Source organism: Papio anubis, chromosome 4 (assembly GCF_008728515.1).
Source record: "Papio anubis isolate 15944 chromosome 4, Panubis1.0, whole genome shotgun sequence".
NCBI classification, from domain to species: Eukaryota; Metazoa; Chordata; class Mammalia; order Primates; family Cercopithecidae; genus Papio; species Papio anubis.
Window position 1 is genome coordinate 98,804,337 of NC_044979.1, and position 24,165 is coordinate 98,828,501.

A 24,165-nucleotide genomic window follows, 5' to 3' on the forward strand; every position below is an offset into this window, starting at 1 on the left:
TATGTGTCTCACAATAGCTTGTCACTTGCACTGAGGTTTGCCACTCTTGAAAGGGCAAAGGAAACTCTGAGATCCAAGCTGATGGGAAAGAAGGCGACTGCTTCTGAATGGAGGGTTGAGCTGTGTGCCAGTTTGCTTTGAGGGCCCAGTTGCCCATCCCCAGGCATTGTGTTGGCTTCCCCACCCTTCAGTGCTTTGCGATGAGATATGGTCCCGTGGTGACAAGTGGGCCTGTGACACCCAGGGAATGGAATTTGTTCAGGGAGATGCTGTTTCGTATCTATTCCAAAGTCTACAGTTTGGGTTGTATACAGAGTGTCCTTAAATTGCCAGTGAGTGGTCTCACCAGGACTCAGGGTAATAACTATAATAATAACAATAACAACGATCATACGTAATAGCTGCTAACATACATTTATGCATATCATGTTCTGTTGTTCTGTTAATCATGCTAGCAGTATTTATTGAGTGTTTACTGTATGCTAGTCACATCCAAGCACTTTGTCAACACACAAAACAATTCTACAAAGGGGTGTATTACTGTTCCCACTTTTTGAATGAGGAAAGAAAGGCAAGTAACTTGCTCAGCTGAGAAGCAGTTTTGAACTGCTTTTGAACTGGCTGAGTTTTGAACCCTGGAATTCTGGCTCTAGAGCCCACTCTCTTAACTACTATATGATATGCACACACTCTCTCCTTTCCCTCTCACAACAAACCTGTGAGATAGACACTGTTACTATGCCTATTTTACAGATAAGGAGACTGAGGTATAGAGGGGCTGAGTAACTTGGCTGGGTTTACAGAGCTGGCAGGTGATGGATTTAGGACTTAAATCCAGGTACTCTGACTTCTGAGTCTCGACTCATAATCATTATCTAATGACAAACAATAAAAATAATGGATAAGGCCAGGCATGGTGGCTCATGCCTGTAATCCCAGCACTTTGGGAGGCCAAGGCGGGTAGATCACAAGGTCAGGAGATCGAGACCAGCCTGACCAACATGGTGAAACCCCATCTCTACTAAATATACAAAACTTAGCTGGGTGTGGTGGCGTGCACCTGTAGTCCCAGCTACTCAGGAGGCTGAGGCAGGAGAATCACCTGAACCCGTGATGCAGAGGTTACAGTGAGCCAACATCGTGCCCCTGCACTCTAGCCTGGGTGATAGAGTGAGACTCCATCTCGAAAAACAAAAACAAAAACTAATAGTAGATAAACATAGAAGGGAGATACCCAGTTTTCCAGAAGAAACCTTCCTCTCCTTCCATGGACCTCTTCCCTGTACCTCTTCTTCCTCCTCCCTGGCATTGTGTTTTGGTGACGTTGGTTGGTGTGTTCACAGGGCCACAGGAGTTCTCAGAAGCCCTAGAGGCACTATAACAACTCAATTAAAATCCTTCCCACAACAATATTAACAACGCCTTGCAAAGCCTTTTAGCATTTTAAGAAATTGTTTCTATTGTTATTTCATTTTATTCTCACAGCAATCCTGTGGGGATGCAGTAGCAGTAATTATTGATATACTCATTTTATAGATGAAAAGCTGAAGAAGAAGTTGAAGGTAGTTGTCTAATATCACACAGCTTGTGAGTGAAGAGTTGTGGCTGGAACGCACATCTCAATTGACACTGAGTAGCTCAGATCATCCCAGGTTGAGCAATTTGCTCATTTATCTAAGTGTAAGCAGGGGAGCGGTGAAGGGTCCGCAGACTCAGTCTAGAGAAATGGACTTGCCCACTCTAAATACTGAGTAGTCCAGATTAGAGACAGTCTTTGTAACATTGGGCCAGAGGACAGATCACGTTGGTTGACTTTACCTATGTTGCTATGTTGCTCTCCTTAGACCCCTCTAGATGAAAGAAAACAGCACCATCAATGCAATTATCCCACATTTTATTCAACCCAACCAATTATGTGAAGACTTCCATCACGAGCTGTCTTCTTTTAGGCTTTAAGTTGTTCCCATCCAAAAACTATTTTTTTAGAACTTCCATGCATTGCCCATTGCCCAGAAAAATACCACTGCTGAGACTTTTTTTTTTTTAATTTGGCTAAGCTGTGCACGATTCCCAGGGACAAAGATGAGACACGTAGGCTAAAAAGACCCAGAGAAACCAGTTTCTACCACACAATTTATTCCTACAGCTTGACCTCCTGTTAGTGCTTCAGAGTAGCAGCAAAGGTTCAGCTGCATGGTCAAGAGCTCCCAAACCTGTGACATTGATGTGTACAGCTGCCATGGGAATAGGTGTCAGTTTAGAGCAGCAATGCTCACCTAGGGGGTGATTTTGTCCCCCAGGGGATATGTGGCAATATTTGGAGACTCCGTTGGTTGTCACAATCAGGGTCGGTGGGAAGGTACAGGCACCTAGTGGGTAGAGGCCAGGGATGCTGCTGAACATCCTGCAATGCACAAGACAGCCCCCATAATGAAGGATTATTTAGCCCAATATTCAACAGGCCTGAGGTTGAGAAGCCCTGGTCTTGAGGGACATGAATGTAACAAATAAACATTAACTTAAGATCTCTAAAAAGCATATCGTAAGAGTTCCAGGCCCTAGAAGCCTACTCCCTTTCTTCCTTATTATCATGTCACCAGTTCCTGTACTATAAATTGGGCATTTCAAACCTGGTCACAGGGGAGCCTCTTCCCCTAGAGCTTCTGCCCTGGAAGACCATGATTCCCTGGGTATAAAAGATAAGACTGTGTCTATAAGTGAGGACAAGAATCTTCACGGATTTGTAGTGCCTGCTGCTGGACCACACATGTTATGAAGTCTAGGCGTGAAACAAAATGATGTATTATTTCATCCATTTGCCCATTCATCCATTTCACAAACTTGCTGAGCACCTCTGTGTGCCAAGTACCGTGCTGGGTGCTGGGGACAGGATGAACAACAAGGCAGCCATTGCCCTCAAGGAGTTCACTGGGTTGTGATTTCTTATCTTGAAATTCAAATGCTTTAATAATTTGGAAGCGTGAACACACATTTATAATGACAAAACCTCACTGAACTACAGACATGCTAGCACCTGTTTTCCAGTGTGTGCAGAAGGCGAAATCCTTTACACGGGTATTTTACCTGCAGTGCTAAATGTTGCCCAGAATTCAGCAAAGCCACTCCCATCTTCTGGGCTTTTTATTCTAATCAACTCCTTAAAGTCAAGCTCCTGGTGCAGACAGAACCTTATTAGTCCAAAACACCAAATATTTATTTTGAAGAGGCTCTTGCTGACACTCTAGGTCTGTAAGACAACGGTCATGAAGTTGGAAATGTACTTCTTTTAAATAGGTAAATCAGCCTGTTTAAAACTGGCATTTTGTGAGCCACAGGTTAGGTAGAGACTGTAACTTTTCCAAAAAGTGGGAAGCATTGCTGACTACAATTCCAGAAGCTGTGAGCAGGCTACTCTTACCTCTTTATATAACTAGTAGCTTGGAAGGCTCTGGACAATTATCTGTACTCCTGAAAGATCCTTCTTTGGCAAACTGGAAGCAAAAGTTATTTTGGAATTCGATTTCCCTCTCTGAGAGGGTCACCAGTCGGAATAAGGGGTCAAATACTATTCCAGCTCTCCCATCCACCAGCCTCTGGAAGGGGAGATAAAAGTAACATGAATTTTTTTAAAGCAGTGAAACTCTTGAATTCTTCATGATTTACAATTACAGTACATGAATGTACTTAATGGCCCTGAATTTAATGTACCTAATGATACTTTTAAAAGGTTAAAATGGTAATTTTATGTTATTTGTGTTTTACCACAATAAAAATAATTTTAAAAATTAGAGTAGCTGTTCAGAGATTTAGGGGGGGTGTGTGGGAGTAAACATTTTATTTTACTGAATTGTCAAGGCCTCACAAAGTTGTATGGAAATGCTTGGAAATGTACAGAAAATTCACCTTTATTAGGTCCTCTTGAAACAGTTTCACACATCTGTATACTGCCAGATGACTGATCAGCTCATTCAGGCTAAGGTAAGGCTGATGGCTCCTAACTGTCACAGGGAGTAGCTACCAGTCAATTGAGAGAAAGCTTTTAGCTAGCACCTCTACTAACCCACAGATTTATGTCATAATTATACCCCTGCCTCCGGGGCAGACACAACAGAAATTGCAGTCATGGAATCGCAACAAGGGAAGAGACATTTAAGGGTCATTTAGTTCAATGATCTCTATCAAGCTTCACTCTCGTTCATGAGATTTCAGTCCTCCACTCTTTGAGCACCTCCAATAGTAAGCAACTCTGTATTTTCCAAAACTACCTAGGCTAACTTTAAGCAGAAACCTGGTTTCTTAAAATTACCAATCATTGTTTTCGTTTCCATCCGATGGCAAATGGAAACACGCTTGCATTAAAGAATCTATTCTTGTTCCCCTGAGGAAAGTCTAATTCTTTTCTGTGTGATTTTAGTATTAAGTGTACTTGATTTATTCTTATTCTTTTAAAAGTGTTAATTTTCCACCAAATGGAAAACATTATTAATCAAGCACACCCTTCCTGGATGGAAGTAGACATTTTGCTGTATTTACTTCTTAATAGGAGCACCCTGGAGATTAAAATGCCAGAACTCGATTCAGGTATTTGAACGATGTTCATTTTAGACACAATGGCAGGCCAGCAGGAAGACAATGTGAGAGCAGCCATTCTTGTGAAATACAAAACCCTCGGCCGCTTTCTTCACTTACCCAAAGACCTAGCCCTGCTATGAAGCCAGGCCTGAAACTGTGGCTGCATAGAGTAACAGGGTAACAAGGAAGAAGAGATGCACTGGGCAGCACCTCAAATGCCTGGCTGGATCATAATGATTGTGTTTGGGAACCAGGGTGACAGGAAGGCCCACCACCTCTGAGGGTGTTGCTCTTCTAACTAATTATTTTGACTGCCCAAAAGATTTATGTTTACTATATAAAATTTAGAGAGAAAAAAAAGCCATAGATATCCCAAGTTAACCATTTGGTATATTATTTATCCTTTCATAGTAAGTAAGCTTGGTGATTATATTTAGTGGAGTTACTTGAAATAGATCATTTAGTTTTCGTATGGATATATTATTCTTTGCATCCACAAAAATAAGCACTATTGGTGGTAGTTGGAGTATATACAAAAGTGGAAATATTTGGTAATCTTATTTGAAAGTGATCCGCCATGACAATGTAGTTCTCTTTGGCCTGGGGCACCGTGTATAGAAGCATGGCTTTGGATGATTCTTTGATGTGCTTGAGTTCAAGGCTCAGGAGGGCATTGCTTACCACACACCAAACCATAGGGCTTCTCAGGATTTCTTCAAAGAAATACTAAATGATCCATTGGACAGAAAGAGTACAGCTTTGTCTAATGACCTAGACTGCCTTTTGCAGACTTCTAATTCTTTTCTTTCCTTTCTCTTAGATGGAGAGACAAATGTCAGTGAACTCCAGCATCATGGGGATGCAAGGTCCAAATCTCAGCAACCCCTGTGCTTCTCCCCAGGTCCAGCCAATGCATTCAGAAGCCAAAATGGTAAGTAACAGTTATAATCACCCTTTCATTATTCTGTGACTTTTTCTTTTGACTTTTACTCTGACTCCAAAATCTTAGTTAAGCCAGGTAGAAGGCTCCGTCTTTGTTTTGGTGAATGAAAGGCAGTGCAGAGACTGCCCCTCTTTTTGAGGATATTTGTTACAGAGCTTTGGAGTCAGATAATCATGTAACAAGCATTGGATTGGCATGTGGTGTTAATGAAAGGAACGTTTAGGAGTTTTGGTAGATTCATACAAGTTGGGGTAGGATATACCCAAGTATGTATATGTTTGCTCAACATGTGAAATAATAAAAATAATACAAAACTACTCATTCTTCAAGGTAGTTACAGTTTCAATGCCACTCTTCCTGTCCCCATATTCATTAAGACAGAAGCTTGATGCTTAAGCACCCACAAAACATGAAAATGTTTAGTGTTTTCTGTTATATTGTCAGAAGTGACATTGATTTGAAAGGATGAGAGCTCTTATTTTCTTGCAACTCTTACTGAAAGGCGTGATTTCAGGTGAAAATCTTCAGTGATTTTTAACATATGACATATGTTTGCAGTAAGGTCAGTCTTTCCAATCACAGACAGAGTTATGCATCTATATTTTACCAAATATTAGCAAAACCAATGCAATACGTGTCTGTCTTTGCAATATGAAGTAAGCTTGGTGATTATATGTAGTGGAGTTACTTGAAATAGGTCATTTAGTTTACATATAGTTTAATTCTCCTACCACAATTAATAAGGTATCACATGACTACAAAATGGACTGCAGCAAACTTTCTAGCATCTGATATTGGATAAGGATAGCTTTTGCTAGAAGTTGGAGATTAATCTGGTCTGCTGACTGGCAGCATTAGAGACTGTATCTGATGGTTGGTGTGAGGATGTTGTTGATAGTTCTGAAAGTTAGCCATCAATTCCTGTGCAGGGTGGAGTCAGACCCAGTGACTTCCTTTTCAGTGTCAGCAAGAGTTTTCTCATGCCTCCTTTGGTCACTTTCTCTTGGAAACTTCACGCATTTGACTTGCAGCTTCTTGACCCAAGGAATCAACTGAGCTCCCAGTGTTGGCTACCTTGGGCAAATAAAATCTGTGGTCGAGAGAGTTCTCTTTGCTATGCCACAGTCCCTGTGATGTGCCAAATGGCACCAGCATCTGCAGCAAAGCTCGTTAAATCTTTTTGGAATCGGCAAATATTTTTTCAACTTGAGCCCTGCTGAGCCAAACCAAATACTTGCTGGCAGAATAAAGTTCAAACTGGCATCTGTTTTGGAGACCAAAGTAATGCCATGTATCTTGTTTAAAAAAAAAAAAGAAAGAAAAAAAGAAAAAATGAACTGTGAAGGTACTTAAGAAAAATAAATGTAAGTTCTTCATGTATATGAATAAATACTCAGGGTCTGTGTCTGAGATGTGACTCCCTGTGGTTTACTTTGGAATCTTCTTATCTGCTTCAGGGTCTGTACCTTTTGGAGGGACCTTCCAGATAGATGTTAGGTAGATTCTAAAACAATTCCAAACTGAATGTCTCTGCCAATTGATTTTCACTGGATTTTATGCCACTGCTTGACTCAAAAGTGTCCTTCTCCTCTTCTTGCTGGCAAAGAAGGAAAATGCTTCCAAAGGTGGTATAGGTTTATGCTCATTTATATGTATGAAATAAATCATATGGTTTGGCAAATGAATAGTGAATAATGTCAGCTGGAAACAAAGGGAACTGGTCCGTACTTATAAAAATAGTTTTACCCCACAAATGTTTGTTGGGTTAAATTTACTGAGTAAGCACACCACAAGGCTGATTCATGTTCTAAGAAAATGAATATTTCCAGGTCCACAGCATCTGAGCTAATTAACTCTATCACAGGGTTGGGCCTTAGGGAGTACAACTATTCTCTGCTCAAGCTCCCACCTCTACCCCTGTTACTGCCAATACATCAATTTGAAGGGAAAAATGGTAGCATTGGCTGCTTATGTTTGAAAGAATAGCACTGGAAAAGTGTTAAGTGAATTTGAATATGTCACTCAGCATCTCTGTTCTTATTATGCTTGTGTTTTTACTGGAGAAATCAGTTATTGCCCTATACTAACCATATAGTATTTTCTAACAGCTTTGGGCTGCTCAGATGAAAAGCTTTTATGAAATACAAAGTAGTGAAGGAAAAAAAAAAAAAAACTTGCACGATTTTAATGTCAGCCAGAGCCTCCCCAGGTTTCTCTGAACTATGGGCTTTGTTGTTCTATGCCTAATTTTCTTCCTGTGTAAGACTGGAATGGATTCCAGATTTCAACTAAAACTCTTGTTTCACTATTTTCAAGGACTTTTCCAAAGGTCACACATGGACTATTGTGATGAATGCACTCTGCAGGGTGTGTTCCCAGAGCACACAAGTAACCAGAGAGCTGCAAGGGAGGTGTTGCCCACACCAAAACACTGCAGACTTATTCTCCTGGGGACAGTGCTGTCAGAGTGTCCATTTCGAGCTCCCTGTTGGCCACAGACAAAAGCCATTATCCTAAATCTCTGGTGAAAGTTGGAGGTCTTGGAAGTGGACAAAAGTTTAAGACAGGATTGCTTTAAATGCACAACTGTGTTAGAATTTTTCTGACTAGTGATTGCCCATTAGAGTGCATCTGTTTTCTTTGCCCCAAATTAGTAATTTCTATAGTGAGCGCGAAGTAAACCAAGTGCCTTTAACAAGCTCTCCAGTGCATTAATCTACGACAGCCTAGATCAAGAAGCACATGTGCAAATCTTCTGATTTAATGTCCATTAGTATCAATGTACTGTAGCCACATCTGTCCAAGCTATTTTTATCATAATTCTGGCTAATTATAATTTCATTTTATGGATTCATTTCTGAAGAATTAAGTCAACAGACATGGCTTCACAATGCACATATTGGATTTCTTTTGGAGGTCAGAGGAGACTTGGAGCTCTGAGAGCCTTCTGTCTTTCTAACCTCTCAACATCATAGGCTCTTCCTTCTAGATTCCTGGGAGCAATGTGTGTCTTAGATGAAAGTGGGGTCTGCTAGAAAGAATTTCACTGGATAGATACCTGGTGGACATTTTTAACATTCAAAGGGGAAAAGGAGGAAAGGAGGGGGTAGGGGAAATGCAAACCATACTGGGATACATTTCCAGTCTCTGCAACATGCAAATAATTCTGTACTAATGTGGTTATGGTGTTCTCAGAGTTCTGTAGATTTGTGTTCATTTCTATTTATGGGAATTAGACCAATTCTATTTAGCTTTGAAACAAGTTATTGTTTTTACTTTAAAGAAACCAGTAACGATTTGGAAGCTAAATAAGCAGTGGGGGTTGGGGGTGGAGACTTGGCCATACACCTGTCTTGTGTCTCATTATCTATGAGTTGGTTACTACTATATACGACTGATTAAAATGATGGAGGGCTCTGACCACTCTGCCCAGATTTCACCTTAAGTTTAGACAGAGTTAGTGAAGGCTAGGGAGTGTTGATACTAGGAATGAGAATAGGAAAAAGGTATGTACAGGTGCGACCTGATTTTCTCCTCAGTACAGCCCCACGACAGAGATATTGTTACTGTTTGTTTGTTTCTTTGAGGCAGGATCTCACTCTGTCACCCTGGCTGGAGTGCAGTGGCATGGCTGTGGCTCACTGCAGCCTCGAATTCCTGAGTTGAAGCAATCCTTTCACCTCAGCCTCCTGAGTAGCTAGGATAACAAGTGTGCGACTAGCTAGTTTTTAAAATTTTTTTTTGTTGAGACAGGATCTCACTATGTTGGCCAGACTGGTCTCAAATTCCTAGCCTCAGGACATCCTACTGCCTCAGTTTCCCAAAGTGTTGGGACTATAGGCATGAGCCGCCATGCCTGGCCTGTTGTCCCCACTTTACAGCTGAGGCAATTGAGGCTACAAACGGTTAATAAAACTGGCCCAGTGACACACCACTTAGCAAAGACTAAAGTTTCAGACTCCAATAACAAAGCTTTTTGATCACAACATTGATCCTTCGATAAAAATATCATATGGCTACCTGATAGATGTCAGTAACCAGCAGATTAAATCAGATTCTCTTGGTTTAATTTCTATTTACATAAAAATGGGAGACAAGGATTGCAAGGATAGTTTATACCTCCAAATAACCTGGAAAAGATGTAGAGTGGTTAGTAGCATTCCCCCTTGGTTTAAACAGGGTTCTGTAGCCTCACTAACTGGTACAGCTTCACTGTTCTTTATCCAAACACATTCTTGTCTTGACTTTTCTTATTTTACACATGTGTCTCTCTCACTTGATTGATTGAAAGCTCCTTGAAAATAATCTATGCATCTTGCAAGCTCCTTGTACTGAGAAAGGTCCCATAAATGAGAAATGAATTTAATTTAATTGAGTTGAGTTGAATTAAAATAATGAGAAGGAACCAACCCTAGCAATGATGATGAAGGTGGGATGAAGTGGGATAAATCCAGATGAATTCTAAGCTAAGTAATCAGCCTATCAAGAGTAGCTGACTTCATTTGATTTCTTTGAAAAATACCTAAATATGTCATATTTTTTTTCCTGGAGAGAAAAGCAGTATGTCTGTTCCTTTGAAAACAGAAGTTGGAATGTCATTGTCCTCCTTGGAGTTGAGAGTAATCAATACTAAATGCCATTTCTTCCATTGTTTTGGACTGGCCATGCCGTATTTTGATCATTTATTGTCCATACCTCATCTATAGTTAGGTTTGCAGTTTATTGATACATAATAGATACATAAGTACATGCGTTGATGAATCAATGAAAGAAGCTAAAAGGACGAGAAAGACAAGGCATCTTAGAAATGGAGACTACTTAGTTAGAACCTTCTCCAATTCCCCCTTTCCACAAGTGAGGACACCAAGGCCCACTAAAGATTTAGGGAGATAAAGCCTTATTGTAAACACAAAACTGGACCCTGAGCTTGGGCCTTCACATTTCTACCTAGAATTGTGCTTTCTCTGTCAGCTGCACTGATACATTACTAACAGTGCTTCTGTCGGCTCGTGGTTTCCTCCACACAGCCTGGCAGACAAGAACTAGGGAGGTATGGTTGCATATCCACTTTGTTTTGAATGTCAACCTGGGTGTGTTTGTGTTTGCCTTTCCCCTCCCTAATTATCGAGCTGGATAACTGTTTGCCTACGGTGCCCCTTGGCCACCCACTGTCCAACAGATAAATCACAGAGGAGCCTGGCTCCAGATGGGGTTGCCTGGAAAGCTTATACACATGAAAAGACAGTCTCCAGGTAACATGTCTCTGCCACTCCTGAAAAATGCAGTTCTTCGATTTGCCTATTTGCTTTAATCATCCCCAGCATCACTTCCTAAAAGTCCAGGATTAACAAACTATGAATGAATAGGCTGTCTGCTTCTCAGAAGCTCTTGACCAGGAAGGAAGTGCTATTGACTTTAAAGAAGCTCTCATCAACTTTTGAATCATGCCAGCAGCCATGTGACCCTGTAGCCTGTGATCAGAACATGAAGATGATGGACTGAAGTAAGGTGACCACATTTCTCAGAATCCTCCTCCCTCATTGCTGTGAAAACCGCTGTCCACCATGCAGATGAATAGGAATCACATAAGATTCCATGACAACAGCAGCAACAATAACAATCTATACTGTCACTCGTATATATGCTGTGTCTCACTTTAAAAGCGATTTTCCTTCTGAAAACACCATGGTAGAAAGTAGTTATTGCCATCCTGAATCAAGCACTTATGTATGTAGTAGGAGCTATGTTAAGCATCTTGCAATATCTTCTCAATTTTTAGAACAATTTCATGAGGTAGATATTCTTTTTCCTTTGTTATTTTTTGAGACATCCTGCTCTATCACCCAGACTAAAGTGTAATGGAGGGACCATGGCTCACTGCAGCCTCAAACTTCCAGGCTCAAGTAATCCTCCCACGTACTAGGTAGTGCAGCTAGTAACTAGGATTGCAGGTGCACCACAACACCCAGATTTTTTTTTTTTTTTTTTTGATACACAGTCTCCCTATGTTGCTTAGGCTCATCTTGGAACTCCTGGGTTCAAGCAGTCCTCGCACTTCAACCTCCCAAAGTGCTAGGATTACAGGCATGAGCCACCACACTTGGCCCAGATACTGTCCTTAATCTTATTTTATGAATGAATAAACTGAGAGGTTGGGTATGTTGTAGAACACACAGTTGGTAAAATATGGTCTGGGATGTGAACCCAAGCACTGGGCTCCTGGTTCTAGCCCTTAATTGTAATGTTTAGCCAGCAGTAGGGATTGTTACCCTATGAGTTTACATTAGTAGAGCCCTTTACAAATTGCAAAGTGCTTCCATGTACATCATATTGTTGCGGCTTCATAGCAACCCTGTAGGATCAACAGGGAAAATTACTATGCTTGTTTTATAGACACAGAGAGGTTAAGTGACTTTTCCAGGATCACTCAGTGGCATAACCAGGACCTGAGCCCAGGTCTTCTTTGATTTTTATCCTGTTTCTATTATATCATGCTAGCCCTGGAGTTCCCATGGTAACTTATTCTGAATAAAAGCGTGCCTTTGTAAAAATAAAGCTCAGTGGCATAAAGTAAGATTAGGCTCAAATTAGTAGCTCAGGCCCCATCACCTCTTTGCTTATGCCTATTAAACTCTCTAGACCTCATCAACTAAATATTGGAGAGGAGTCTTCTCTATATTTCTGTCTGGCCGAGACAAGTGCTGAATTTGAGTTTAGCTATTGTTATTAAAGAATTAAAAGCAATAGCACTTTGAGACTAACACTTTGAGAGCTAACAGAAGCCCCATCTCCTTTCTGCTGGCTGGAAGTATGACTTTTATATGCCATTGCCACTTTGCCCATTTAAACTGTAGAAAGTTTAATTTGGGAATACATCATGTCATCTTAAAAATAAAATGTAAATGATTAGATTATGAGACCGTTGATAAGAGAAGGGCTAGCAACCATCTATTTATATTTATACAGAGAAGAGTAAGTTCTTACAGAGTTTGTATTCCATGACCTGATCAGAACTCCAGATGCACGAGAATATACATTTGATTATGTGTCTTGAAAACAAGAATTGAGAGATGATTAATTGCCTAGGAATCACCAAATTCCAAAATAGGAAGGGAGTTCAGGGATTCTTTTGGCAAAATCCTTTCTTTTGAGGAAAAAAGGCCTGAAGTTCAAGTTAATAACCTGTCTAAGGTCACAAAGCTAATGAGTGGAAGAAGGAGAATTAGAACCCAGATTCCTGATTTTCAAGTTTGTTGAACTTCCCTCTGTATATACTATCAGGGTTTGATGGGAAAGTCATCCGCTGGTTGCTGTGAGAGTGACCTTTGTAAGGTGATAGCTTATGAAGCATTTTCTGCAATTTGGTTATTGAAGTGAAGTACACAGGGGTGAAAGAGGCCGATCAGCTTTTCCCTTCTATGTCAACTGGGAATTGAAGCTGATCATCAAATCGCCCAAAGGAATGGGCTCAATTCTCTATGATTTTGCCAGAGACTTGGTGGTCTTGACTTGGCTTATTAGCCAGCCAGAGTATGAATACAAGCTGAGGATTTCATCCCTTGGCACCCTTGGCACCCAGTACAAAATGCTTTGGTTTTGCCTGCCACCAACCCAAATCCCTGTGTTGTCTCGCTGTTTTCATTGAGCCTGCATGGATCTTACTCAGGTTCTAGAGCTCCATGTCATGCTGGGTGTGGAGTGGTGAATGAATCCACTGCTCACACAAGCACAGAGGGGTTTCAAAACACCCCTTTCCATCCCATCTTTTCTCCAGGCCCTACCTTCTCCACCCTCACAACCGGCTCCTCGTACACACACTCAGACAGACATTCTCCTAGGACTCATTGTCTTTTCAGTTTTATTTCTTTCTCTTTCTGCCAGTATCCACCCTGTTTTGGTAACCACGGCAACTGGTGAAATACAATCCCAATATTTGCTAGCTGCCTGTCACCCAGCCCAGCACGCGCATTGCTGGGTCTTGTTTTTATGTTTGTTTAATGTTCCTGAGCCTGAACTGAGACGCATCTGGGCAAAAAAGAAACTGCATATGGTTTGGGTCAGAACACCCGCTCTCAGACAAAGTTTTCAGGCGCCTCTTTCTTGTGTATTTGTGGACGTGTGAGCACGCGTGTGTCCCTGTCTGCTTTGGAACATTGTGCAAATATGTTCGGCTGTGTCAGAAAAGCCAGGGGAAAAAAAAGGAAATTTAACAATCTTGTTACAGGGAAGTTCTGCTTTGCAGAGATATATTTTGGTCATTTTCTTGGAATGTGTGTAGCTTACACTTCCAAGATTTTTGCCAGCACAGCTAATAATGAAAGTTTGCTTTGCACTTTGGGATGATGACTCTGTCTTGCTTTGTTTTTTTTTTTTTTTTTTTTGTTGTTGTTGTTGTTTCTTTGTTTGTTTTTGTGGGAAGCACAGGAAATGTGTGCCTTGAAAGGGATGGAAGGTGGGGCATTCAGGTAGACAGAGGAGGCAAAGTTTTCCTAAAGGTTTAGGGTTTTTTTTGTTGTTGTTAAAACCCAAGAATCCAATCTTGAAGTTTAAACTATAAAGAGTATGTCTTCCCTTTTGATATTCTTTTAAAATTGTCTTTTTATCACTTGTTTGAGAAGCTGGATTGTACTGAATGATTGTTGTATTGCCATAGTATGACTAAGATGAACCATTAACTTCCTAGGATACTTAGGTCCCAGACAATAAAAGCATGCCTCAGTTATTTTTATTTCAAAACTGTATACACAGTCCCCAGGACAGAAGTGTTCAAGGAGGATGAGATTTTAATCCAACTGCGGCCTTGTATTCCAGAGATTAAAAGTGCTACCAGAGAGGCAAGTCTGTAACCTTGCTTTCAAAATAGAGGCAGGATCTGAGGTGTAAGGAGCACACTTGGGCAGAATTTCAGAGCTGGTAAAGTGTTTCACATGCACCCTTTCCTGGAACTTCCTTCTCCCTTTTGGCATCTTGCATAGGAACGTGCCATACCCATGTTTCCATGGTACCTGGGCCTCAGTTTGGTCCAGTGTTCCTGCCAGCCCCTTCTCCTCCACTCATCTCTGCACACCATGATCTCGCTCCAGGAGCCCCTCTCAGGAGCTCAGCATTTTCCTGACGGCTTCTTGCTGCCTTTGGCTGCCCTGCCTACACTTGCATACAATCCCTGTTTGCTGCTGCAAACTCCACTCCTTTTGTCAAGACTCAGCTCAAAGACACCTTTCCTGTGAAGTCTTCTTGCCTTCCCTAGGTGGGCAGGAGCCATGCCTTCTTCTAGGACAGACTTCACTTGCACTGTTTGTCTCTTCCTCATGGAGCTTTACCGTGTTGTCATTGTCCAAAGGACCTGCCTCACCGCCAGCCTGCAAGCTCCATGAGAGCTGGGGCCAGTTTGATTCAGCTCCATGTCCCCAGTTTGCCATCTCTCCTGTACTTGCTAGGTGCCCAGTAAAGGTTTGCTGATAGAAAGAAGGAAGAAAATCTGATAAACTAATTGAGGTGGTGTGACTGTGATTTAATATGTCATCCCACACTGTGGGCTACTTTTTTTTTTAAGTTCCAGGGAGAAGATGAGACTTAAATCATAATTTAATTCTACCATTTAATCATAATGGTAGAATTCAAGGACCCATAATAAGCAGATGGGAGAGAGACACTGAACAGGTGTGAATTCTACCCCAAATTCCCCAAATCTCTACGTTGGTACCTGGGGGCTCTGCCAGCCACAGTCAAGTACAGCTCTGCAGAGAAGCCCTGTATGAGGCCTCTTGACCCCTGGTGTGGTACCATCTGAAGGTGTGGTGGCCTTATATCAAATGCTTTAGCACTTTAGTGCTGAAATCCTCTTGCTGTAGGCCCAAGACTTCAGTACTTTAAACACACACACACACACACACACACACACACACACACACAGGTTAATGGATTGCCTTTTTTCTCTGTTCATGTATGTAATACATCAAAATTGGGTTCATACTAAATATAGTTTATATCATATTTTTAAAAATTTTACCAGTATTTTTTCCTATCAAGTGTTTTTTGAAAACATTTTAATAATTTTCTAATTTATGTTATGGGGTATCACTTAAAAATTTAACTATTTCCTTATTTCTATTTCTGGATATTTGAATTTTCTGTACTAGAAATAGTCCTTTGATTATAAAAATTAGAAAGACAAAAAAAATCTGAAACTAATTACATCTTTACTTAGTTCCTTAGGATAGATTTTCAGAATTAGGATTCACAGGTCAAAGGGAATAAACATTATAACCCTTCCAAATTTCTTAAAATTTATACTAAATTTTCTTTATTTCTATAATATAGGAGGATTTTCATCTTACAGCATTTTCAGAGATATTTAACATTATCATTTTAACAAGACTTTGCCAAATTTTTGTTTGCATTTCTTACATTATAAGTAATGTTGAACGTCGTCTTAAATATTTTTTGGCCACTTGATTTTATTCTTTGGTGAATTTCTGTACTTTAAGGTAAAGGTGGTTTTTCTTCCTTGTGGTCCAGGGAACTAGTAATAGAGTAGATTGTCCTTCCTCTGCTGCATTTTGAAAATTCTTATTAATTAACCAGCTTCACCACCTTACTTTACAAATTATACTTTCATTCGCTAAGACTAAATGAATCATTTAAAAAATATACTTAATCTTTTATTTTGTGGATTTTGTGTTTGTTTTGTATTACTTTTTTTTTTGTTTGGGAGCAGTGTTTAGAGGTTGGTTTTTATTCTAATCTTAAGCTTTCTGATTTTTATAGTTATACAACTTATGTGATACAAAAATATTGGCTTCTCTAGGAGTATTACTGTGGCTCTTCCACATTTTCTGTGTTTATTTAACCAAGCCTTTGATTATTTAAATATATGCTTAAGTATCTGAAATAAATCAGAGATGTGTTTATGTCATTCACAATGTTCTGAGGTAGGATTACATGGATCCTGCTCTTATCCCATTTATGACAAATCAATCTCTGGCCATTTTTATTTCCTTGGTCGCTATGTAAGTATATAGATTTATGTTAGTTACACTTTATCATTATCATTGGATGGGTAAGTGTTGCTGACTCCGATCTCAAGCAAGAAAGTTAAACAGAAAATATAAGGAGCGTAAGTGTTATTAATGGAATATTATTTTAAAGTTGAGTGAGTCCTCTGTTAACCAGGTTGTAACCTCCTTACTAGTGTCTAGGCTCCCTGAAAGGGAGGGATCTGAACACCTGGCATATAGTTGCTAGAAAATATCTATTTGTCAAATGAATAAATATGAATAATTAATTATATAACAGTATTAAACATGCACTGAGTGGCAATCATGGGCCATGTTACTATGTGCTTCCTCTCTCTCTCTGTCTCTTTTTTTTTTAATGGGATCTTTTTCTGTTATCCCTGCTGGACTGCAGTGCTCCAATCATAGCTCACTGCTGCCTCAAATTCTTGGGCTCAAGGGCTTCTCCCACCTGTTTCCCAAGTAGCTGGGACTACAGGCAGATGCCACCATGCCCAGCTATTTTTAAATTTTTTACAGAGACAGGGTCTTGCTATGTTGACCAGCCTCAAACTCCTGGTCTCAAGTGATCCTCACATCTGGGCCTCCCAAAGCTCTGGGATTACAGGCATAAGCCCCCACACCTGGCCCCGTGTGCTTGCTATGTGGTAAGGAGTCAGCGAGGAACTACCCACAAAGCACTTTGTGTTGTTTTTTGTTTGTTTTGTTTCATTTTGAGACAGAGTTTCGCTCTTGTTGCCCAGGCTGGAGTGCAATGGCATGATCTCGGCTCACTGTAACCTCCGCCTTCCAGGTTCAAGCAATTCTCCTGTCTCAGCCTCCCGAGGAGCTGGCATTACAGGCATGTGCCACCACACTCGGCTAATTTTGTATTTTTAGTAGAGACGGGTCTCCATGTTGGTCAGGCTGGTCTCGGACTCCTGACCTCAGGTGATCCGCCTGCCTCGGCCTCCCAAAGTGCTGGGATTACAGGCATGAGCCACTGTGCCTGGTCCCACACAAAGCACTTTGTGCACTTATGTCTGTTATCTTCTTTAATTATCCCACTGTCCTATGAGGTAGGTGTCCTCATTTTTGTAGACAAATGAACTGATGTACAGGGGACAGTGCCCAGGATCATTTAGCCAGCAAATGGCCAACCAAGAATTTGAATCCAGCTCTGGTTTCAAAGCTCACATTCTGAGTAACCCTAGAGGACTAGCTGACCCTTCCATGCTGTCTTTGCTTTGGTTACCTTAAAGCAATGTGGTGACTGGATTTCAGGAGGTATGGATGCATGGAAGCAGTGATAATTAGCCAGCAAATATTTATTATCCGTGTCAACTGTGTACTTAGGCTCGCTCTCAATCTCTCTATTTTTTTAACAGTAGGCCCCTGATGTTCCTCGGTGGGTTTTTCCTGGCCATGTTATGAATCCCTAGACCCATGCATGGAGCACATCATTTCCCTGCACCCAGGGCAGCAAGTGGGGAACACAACCACATTGTAATCCTGACCCCAGATGGAGGGCCAGGCTCATCATCCTGTTCCCACCCAGAGCTGTGGAGCAAATGCAGCTCAAATCTATACCCCAGCGGAAGCACAAATCACTATAGGTCATGGAATTTGGGGGGTATTTTTTAATATTCAAAATCTCGAGTGTTAAATTGGAAAATACCAAGTCTCTGTATCATTAACAATAATGTTAATAATGACCACTAGCTTGTATTTTAAGAACTAGGAAACATTTTCATAACTTTCACATAGACAGTAGGCTACCTTTTCAGGGAAACCACAGCTCTCAATTGGAATTAAGAATAAAATGTTTTGTTGTTGTTGTTGTTGTTCTTTTTAAGAAGCAAGGTGAAGCATTGATTGAAAACAAAAACAAGGAATCAGACTACCTAGCTTCAGATCTATCTGTACCTCCTGGTTTCTTCACCCCTCTGTTCCTCATTTCCCCATTGACAAAATGGGGATAATTTTTAAAGATTAAATGAGGTAACAGAGAAATCATTTAGCACATACTAATTTCTCTCTCTCTCTCTCTCTCTCTGTGTATGTATATATATGTGTATATATAGAAATACTTTTAACTCCTGTTTCAAAGGATACTTCTGTTTCTTTCACTGGTTTAATCCATATGGTTTAAAACATACTTGTTCAAGGTGCATAGTCTTAGAAAGGAGAAAACTGAGACTAAAAGAGATTAAGTAACTTACTTTAGATCATTCAGCAAAGATATGGTAAAAGTCAGTTCTAGCACTCAACTCCTAGCTTTGATTAATGGATTTAGTTACCATGTCCTTTGTAGAGACTTGGATAGAGAAACTCATGGGAGTTACACAGCTGTTACATTGAATTTACCAATTAATTAATTGAAATATGAAAAAGTAAATGTGACTTTTAAGATTTTTTACAAATAGTTCAAAATTTATTTTAGAAAACAGAGCTCAGTGCAGTATATTTTCAAAATTTAAACACATGTTATTGTTTTATGGTTTGTTAGTTTACAAGCTTATAAGTACAAAAACACTTTATAACATTAAACCTTTTAATGTTAAAATATTAGGGCTAAAATTGCACAAAGACTAAAGGCTCACCAAGAAATATATATTAAATTCTGTCACCTCAAATAGATTTTTACTGTCTGTGCAAATTACTTTGAATTATCCAAATATTTGGAATACGTCTAGCCCTGACACTTTTTATCTAGGTACCCTAAAATGACATGAATCGTGCCATGCCAACTTTTGCCATTATTTTTTCCTAAACACCTAGGATCATTTCTGATTTGCATAAGAGTTTCCCTTAGGTTTTGCAAGTGTACTTGGAATAAATGCTAGCAAAGGAGCAAGAACTCCCCAGGCCCCTGGATGGAGGTGGTTGGGTCTCCCAGACATGGTTCAGTAGGCTCTTTGCCAACACACCCTCTGGAACAACCATACCCGTGATAACAGAGTGTAAAAAACCTGATTATTTTCAAATCTGATGAATGAGTTCAGCTGTTCGGTAGGCCAGTATGGGGTATGTGAGAACATGGGATCACAGCAAAAACCATGTTTATCTCACTCCATCATTGCAGTGAACTTTATCTCCTGGGAATTTTCTTAAAGGGCAAGTCTGGACAAAGTCATGGCTTAATGACCAGAGAGTCTACAAGCGAGTTGTTCCTGTGTTCCAGAGAAGCAGAAGACAGGGCCTGAGCTTGTGAGGAAAGATAAGCAAAAGAACTGCATATGCTCCTTAGACAAAGATAATTTGTCACATCACCACCGTTCATCTCTTAGTTCCCAGCTCACTGTTCCAACAGGTCTGATTTGCAGATTTCTTATATATAAAAAAATGTCTCTAGCCGTCCACTGAGCAATCAGTTCATTCATTCATCCTTTACCTCCAAAAATATTTATTAGGCACTTTTTAAATACCAGTATTACACTTAGTTCTCAGAGATACAATGGTAAATAAGCTATAACTTAAGACTCAAGAACTTACAGTCCAATGAAAAAATCAGGTAAATAAATAGAAAACCAAGTATGTTGTGATAAATATTATGATAAAGTCAAGTACAAGGTAAGCACCTAATATGCCTTCAGACTGATGGCCGGGAGGTGTCTAGAGTGGTTCTTCAGCAAGACTTCTGAGATGAGTCAAGGTCCTGTGCTCTTCAATACAGTAGCCTAGTGGCCACCTGTGTCTAGGTAAGTTTTAAATACATGAAGATAAAATAAAATTTAAAAGTCAGCGAGTTCCACTATCCACATTTCAAGTGCTCAATAACTACATGAGGTCAGCGGTTATCATATGGGCCCCCACAGATAAGGAACATTTCCATTATGTCTATTCAATAGCGTTGGTCTCAGCAAATCTCAAAGGTGAGAGGGGAGGAGTTTTGGAGGGAGAGTACAAAGAGTGAGCTGAAACCTGGAGATGCTAGGGGAAAACGCATTAAATAACTGTTTTAAAATAACAAGTTATTTTTTAAAACGTATGTATTTATTTATTCAAGAAACATTTATTATTTGTGCTAACAAGCCACGGGTTTTACAAAGATGCTTAAACACAGTCTCAGTCTCTAAAGAACTTACATTTTTTATGGGCAAGGTAGGGGTCATAAATTACCACCAAAAATGCATATTTGAGTTTAGAGGACAGACTGGTTAGTTCAAGTGTGAAGCAGTGAGTAGGGAAAAGAAGAATTTGCAGGGAGGCTCAGGCTAGGCTTCATTCTTCCTGAAGTTGTTGTTTATGACCTGGGTCTTGATGAGCTGTAAGGATTCAGACAGGGCAGTGGCATTAAATTCCTTACCTTGGTTAAAAAAAGAAACATTCAAGTTTCACAAAGTTCTTATAGCTTGAGGGTCCAGCAAGCAACTGGGAAGCTGAGGCTCTCCCCACTGGCATATTCATTAATGTCTTTCTACTAGGACTGCCCCTTATACAATAGAGACCTCATTCGGCCGTGCCAACTTACACGGAATAGTCTCCCTTCTAAATGGTGTTCCGTGGATTAGTTTAGGGAAGCCTGAGCCAGATCTTGTTTGCATTAGGTGGCTGAAAAAAGGATTGGGGGTGGGGGGTTAAGGATTATGCAAATCACTGGCTGATATGTAGGTTGGAAACTGGAGACATGTGTGAAAGCAGTTTTTATGCACCAATAGGTGAGGGAACTAGGAAACAGTTCTAGGTGAACTATGGGGTAGCTAACTTAGGCAGATTGAATGAAATTGTCTTATACAACTATATAAATTTATGAATTTTGTTCTCTGAATTGTGTAATTCAGGTCTTATGAAACTCATCCCTGGCCATTTATTCCCTGATTTCTTGGGATCAGAATCTGTTCAATGACCACTTTCCCTTTCTGTTTGGTATTTTTCCTCTGCTGGGAGTGTCTGCAAAGTGCAAGTGAGTCTTGCTTATCACAAAAGCCACTTGGTCCTCTATTTCTAGGGGTATGATGTTCTCTGTTGTTTGGGAAACACCAGTCTCAGAAATCCTTTTGAAGGAATTCTCCCAGTCATCCAGGAAGAGAAACATTCAAGAGAATGACAGAAAAGGATCTTCTTAGCAAAAAAAATCATAGCCAGTGCTGAGAGGAAAGTTGAGATCAGATCTTTAGAAACTGTGTAACATGATGATGAAATAAAGGAAAAAACAGTTTTCCAGATCACTCTTTAAAATCTCCTTTGAAATGGGGTAACCAAGGCTTGCATCTTCATTCTTTTCCAGTAGAAAATCCTTTTATTGAAACTCATGTAACTCTTTGAAAAATAAAAAGGTGATTAGAAAGATGGCATGAATTGTTTGAAAGAAAAAGGAAATTTTATTTTTTTCATTGTTACCTAATGTGATTTTAAAAATTTAATTAAATGTAGTTGGATATTTATTCAGGCAAAAAAAAAAATCAAAAAGGACATATTCTATCTGAATATTATGTTTTTAGTTTCTCAAGACCGATAATACATTATGAACATATTACCTGGCCATGCAGGGATAATTTTTTTTTTTTTTTAAACAAACTTGTTAAATTAACTGATTTCTACTTGACTAAAGGTTGTTGAGTTACCAAAAATGTTGTGGAATTGAGCACAATTCAGGAAGTTTTACAGTGCTTCCTCTGGAATTCCAAGGTGGAGCTTCCACAAATCCTTCCATTAAAAACAGGCCTCCATGCACACTCATGAGTGGTGTTCCCAAAGTGTGTTTAAAAGTCAGTCATTCAGAACTCAAAACACAGTTTTCCTCACAAGAAATGTCAGAGATGGTTACTTTCCCAGGGCTGCCCACAAAAGCCTTTTATTCCATAATGTATCTGAAAGAGCCTCCCTCCATCTGTTGAGCGAAGAATGGAGTAGTACTGGACAGAAATCCACCCCGTCCACCCCCACTCTGCAATCCCTGAGGGCAACACTTTTTATTTGCTGAGGCAGCCACCTGGACTTCAGGGAGAAAGAAAGGAAACACATTTCTCTCTGAGTGGATTCTATCTCTGAAACCATCCCTGGAATGTTTTTTTGTAGAGTGAATGTTTATCAACCAAGATGTGTTTCTTTCCTTTGAGATAGCTCAATAACAACAATTAAGTACGTTTTGAACTGTCTCTTCTTTTATTATCGTGATCTTCATCATGACTGTTCTGCACCATTACTGGATTTCGAAACCAGAGGAATGATGATCATATGACGATCAAAATGATCATCCCTTGGATTCGTTGTTTAGCAAGGGCATGCATCGCCCATCTGCCAAGATATTAATATTTTCATAGTCCTTAAAAATAGCCGTAATGTGGACCAGGCACGGTGGCTCACACCTGTAATCCCAGCACTATGGGAGGCCAGCGTGGGTGGATCATGAGGTCAGGAGTTAGAGACCAGCCTGGCCAACATGGTGAAACCCTGTTGCTACTAAAAATACAAAAATTAGCCAGGCGTGGTAGCACACACCTGTAGTCCCAGCTACTCGGGAAGTTGAGCAGAAGAAATGCTTGAACCCAGGATGCGGAGGTTGCAGTGAGCAGAGATCACGTCACTGCACTCCAGCCTGAGCAACAGTGAGATTCCCTCTCAAAAAAAAAAAAAAAAAAAAAAAAAAAATCCATACTGTGGTGTTCTCACATTCAATTAATATATTGTGACTTTTTGATGTCCGATCAATTGATTCTTTTTAACATTGAAACCAGAGATGGGAGTGATAGAAATGACCTACAGAAAGATTAAATCTACCCACTGCAAGGTCTGAACTAATCGAAGCATTCTGTATGCTTACTTAACATTAGAAAATGAACAAACCCTTCATCTCCTCCTCATCATTACTAACACCAACATTGTCTGACATTTTTGTCCACCTAGAAATTATATTCATGATTTCTGAAAATATAAGTTACTATCTCACTAATCCACATTCACCTCTCAGGATATACTTGGGAAATTTTCAAGTAGTATCACACCCTGTTGCTTTTTCTTATTTTGCTTTTTTTTTTTTTTTTTTTGAGACGGAGTTTCACTCTTGTCCAAGGTGGAGTGCAATGTCGCTGTCTCGGTTCACTGCAGCCTCTGCCTCCCAGATTCAAGTAATTCTCCTGCTTCAGACTCCTGAGTAGCTGGGATTACAGGCGTGCACCACCATGCCCGGCTATTTTTTTGTATTTTTAGTAGAAACAGGGTTTCACCATGTTTGTCAGGCTGGTCTCAAACTCCTGACCTCAAGTGATCTGCCCGCCTCAGCCTCCCAAAGTGCTGGAATTACAGGCGTGAGCCACAGTGCCTGGCTTATTTTGCTTTTACTAATCGAGGGATGAGACTTGGATGACAGTGCAGGCCCTAAAGTGCTATAGCTCATTGTCCATGGTGATTCAAGGCTATTTTCTGCAAAAATACGGCAGGGAGGAAACCCAGGGAAGTGGACATTAGAAAATGATTTGTCTCTATCCGAGTGCAGTGGCTCACGCCTGTAACCCCTGCACTTTGGGAGGCTAAGATAGAAGGACTGCTTGAGGCCAGGAGTTTGAGACCAGCCTGGGCAACCTGGTAAAACCTCATCTCTACAAAAAAATACAAAAATTAGCTGGGTATAGTGGTGTGTACCTGTAGTCCCAGCTATTTGGGAGGCTGAGATGGGAGGATCACCTGAGCCCAGGAAGTCAAGGCTGCAGTGAG

At 40.3% G+C, this 24,165-nt stretch overlaps 1 protein-coding gene across 6 annotated transcripts in view; it reads left to right on the top strand.

The window, feature by feature from the left end:
• CREB5 (cAMP responsive element binding protein 5) overlaps nt 1–24,165 on the top strand; it is a 415,931-nt gene that overhangs the window by 310,170 nt on the left and 81,596 nt on the right. For all 6 annotated transcript variants that reach the window (XM_017956829.3, XM_021935938.2, XM_017956826.3 and 3 more), the window contains one exon: nt 5,393–5,503. In XM_017956829.3, coding sequence (XP_017812318.1) covers nt 5,393–5,503 — 111 coding nt within the window. The remainder of the gene's footprint in view (nt 1–5,392; nt 5,504–24,165) is intronic.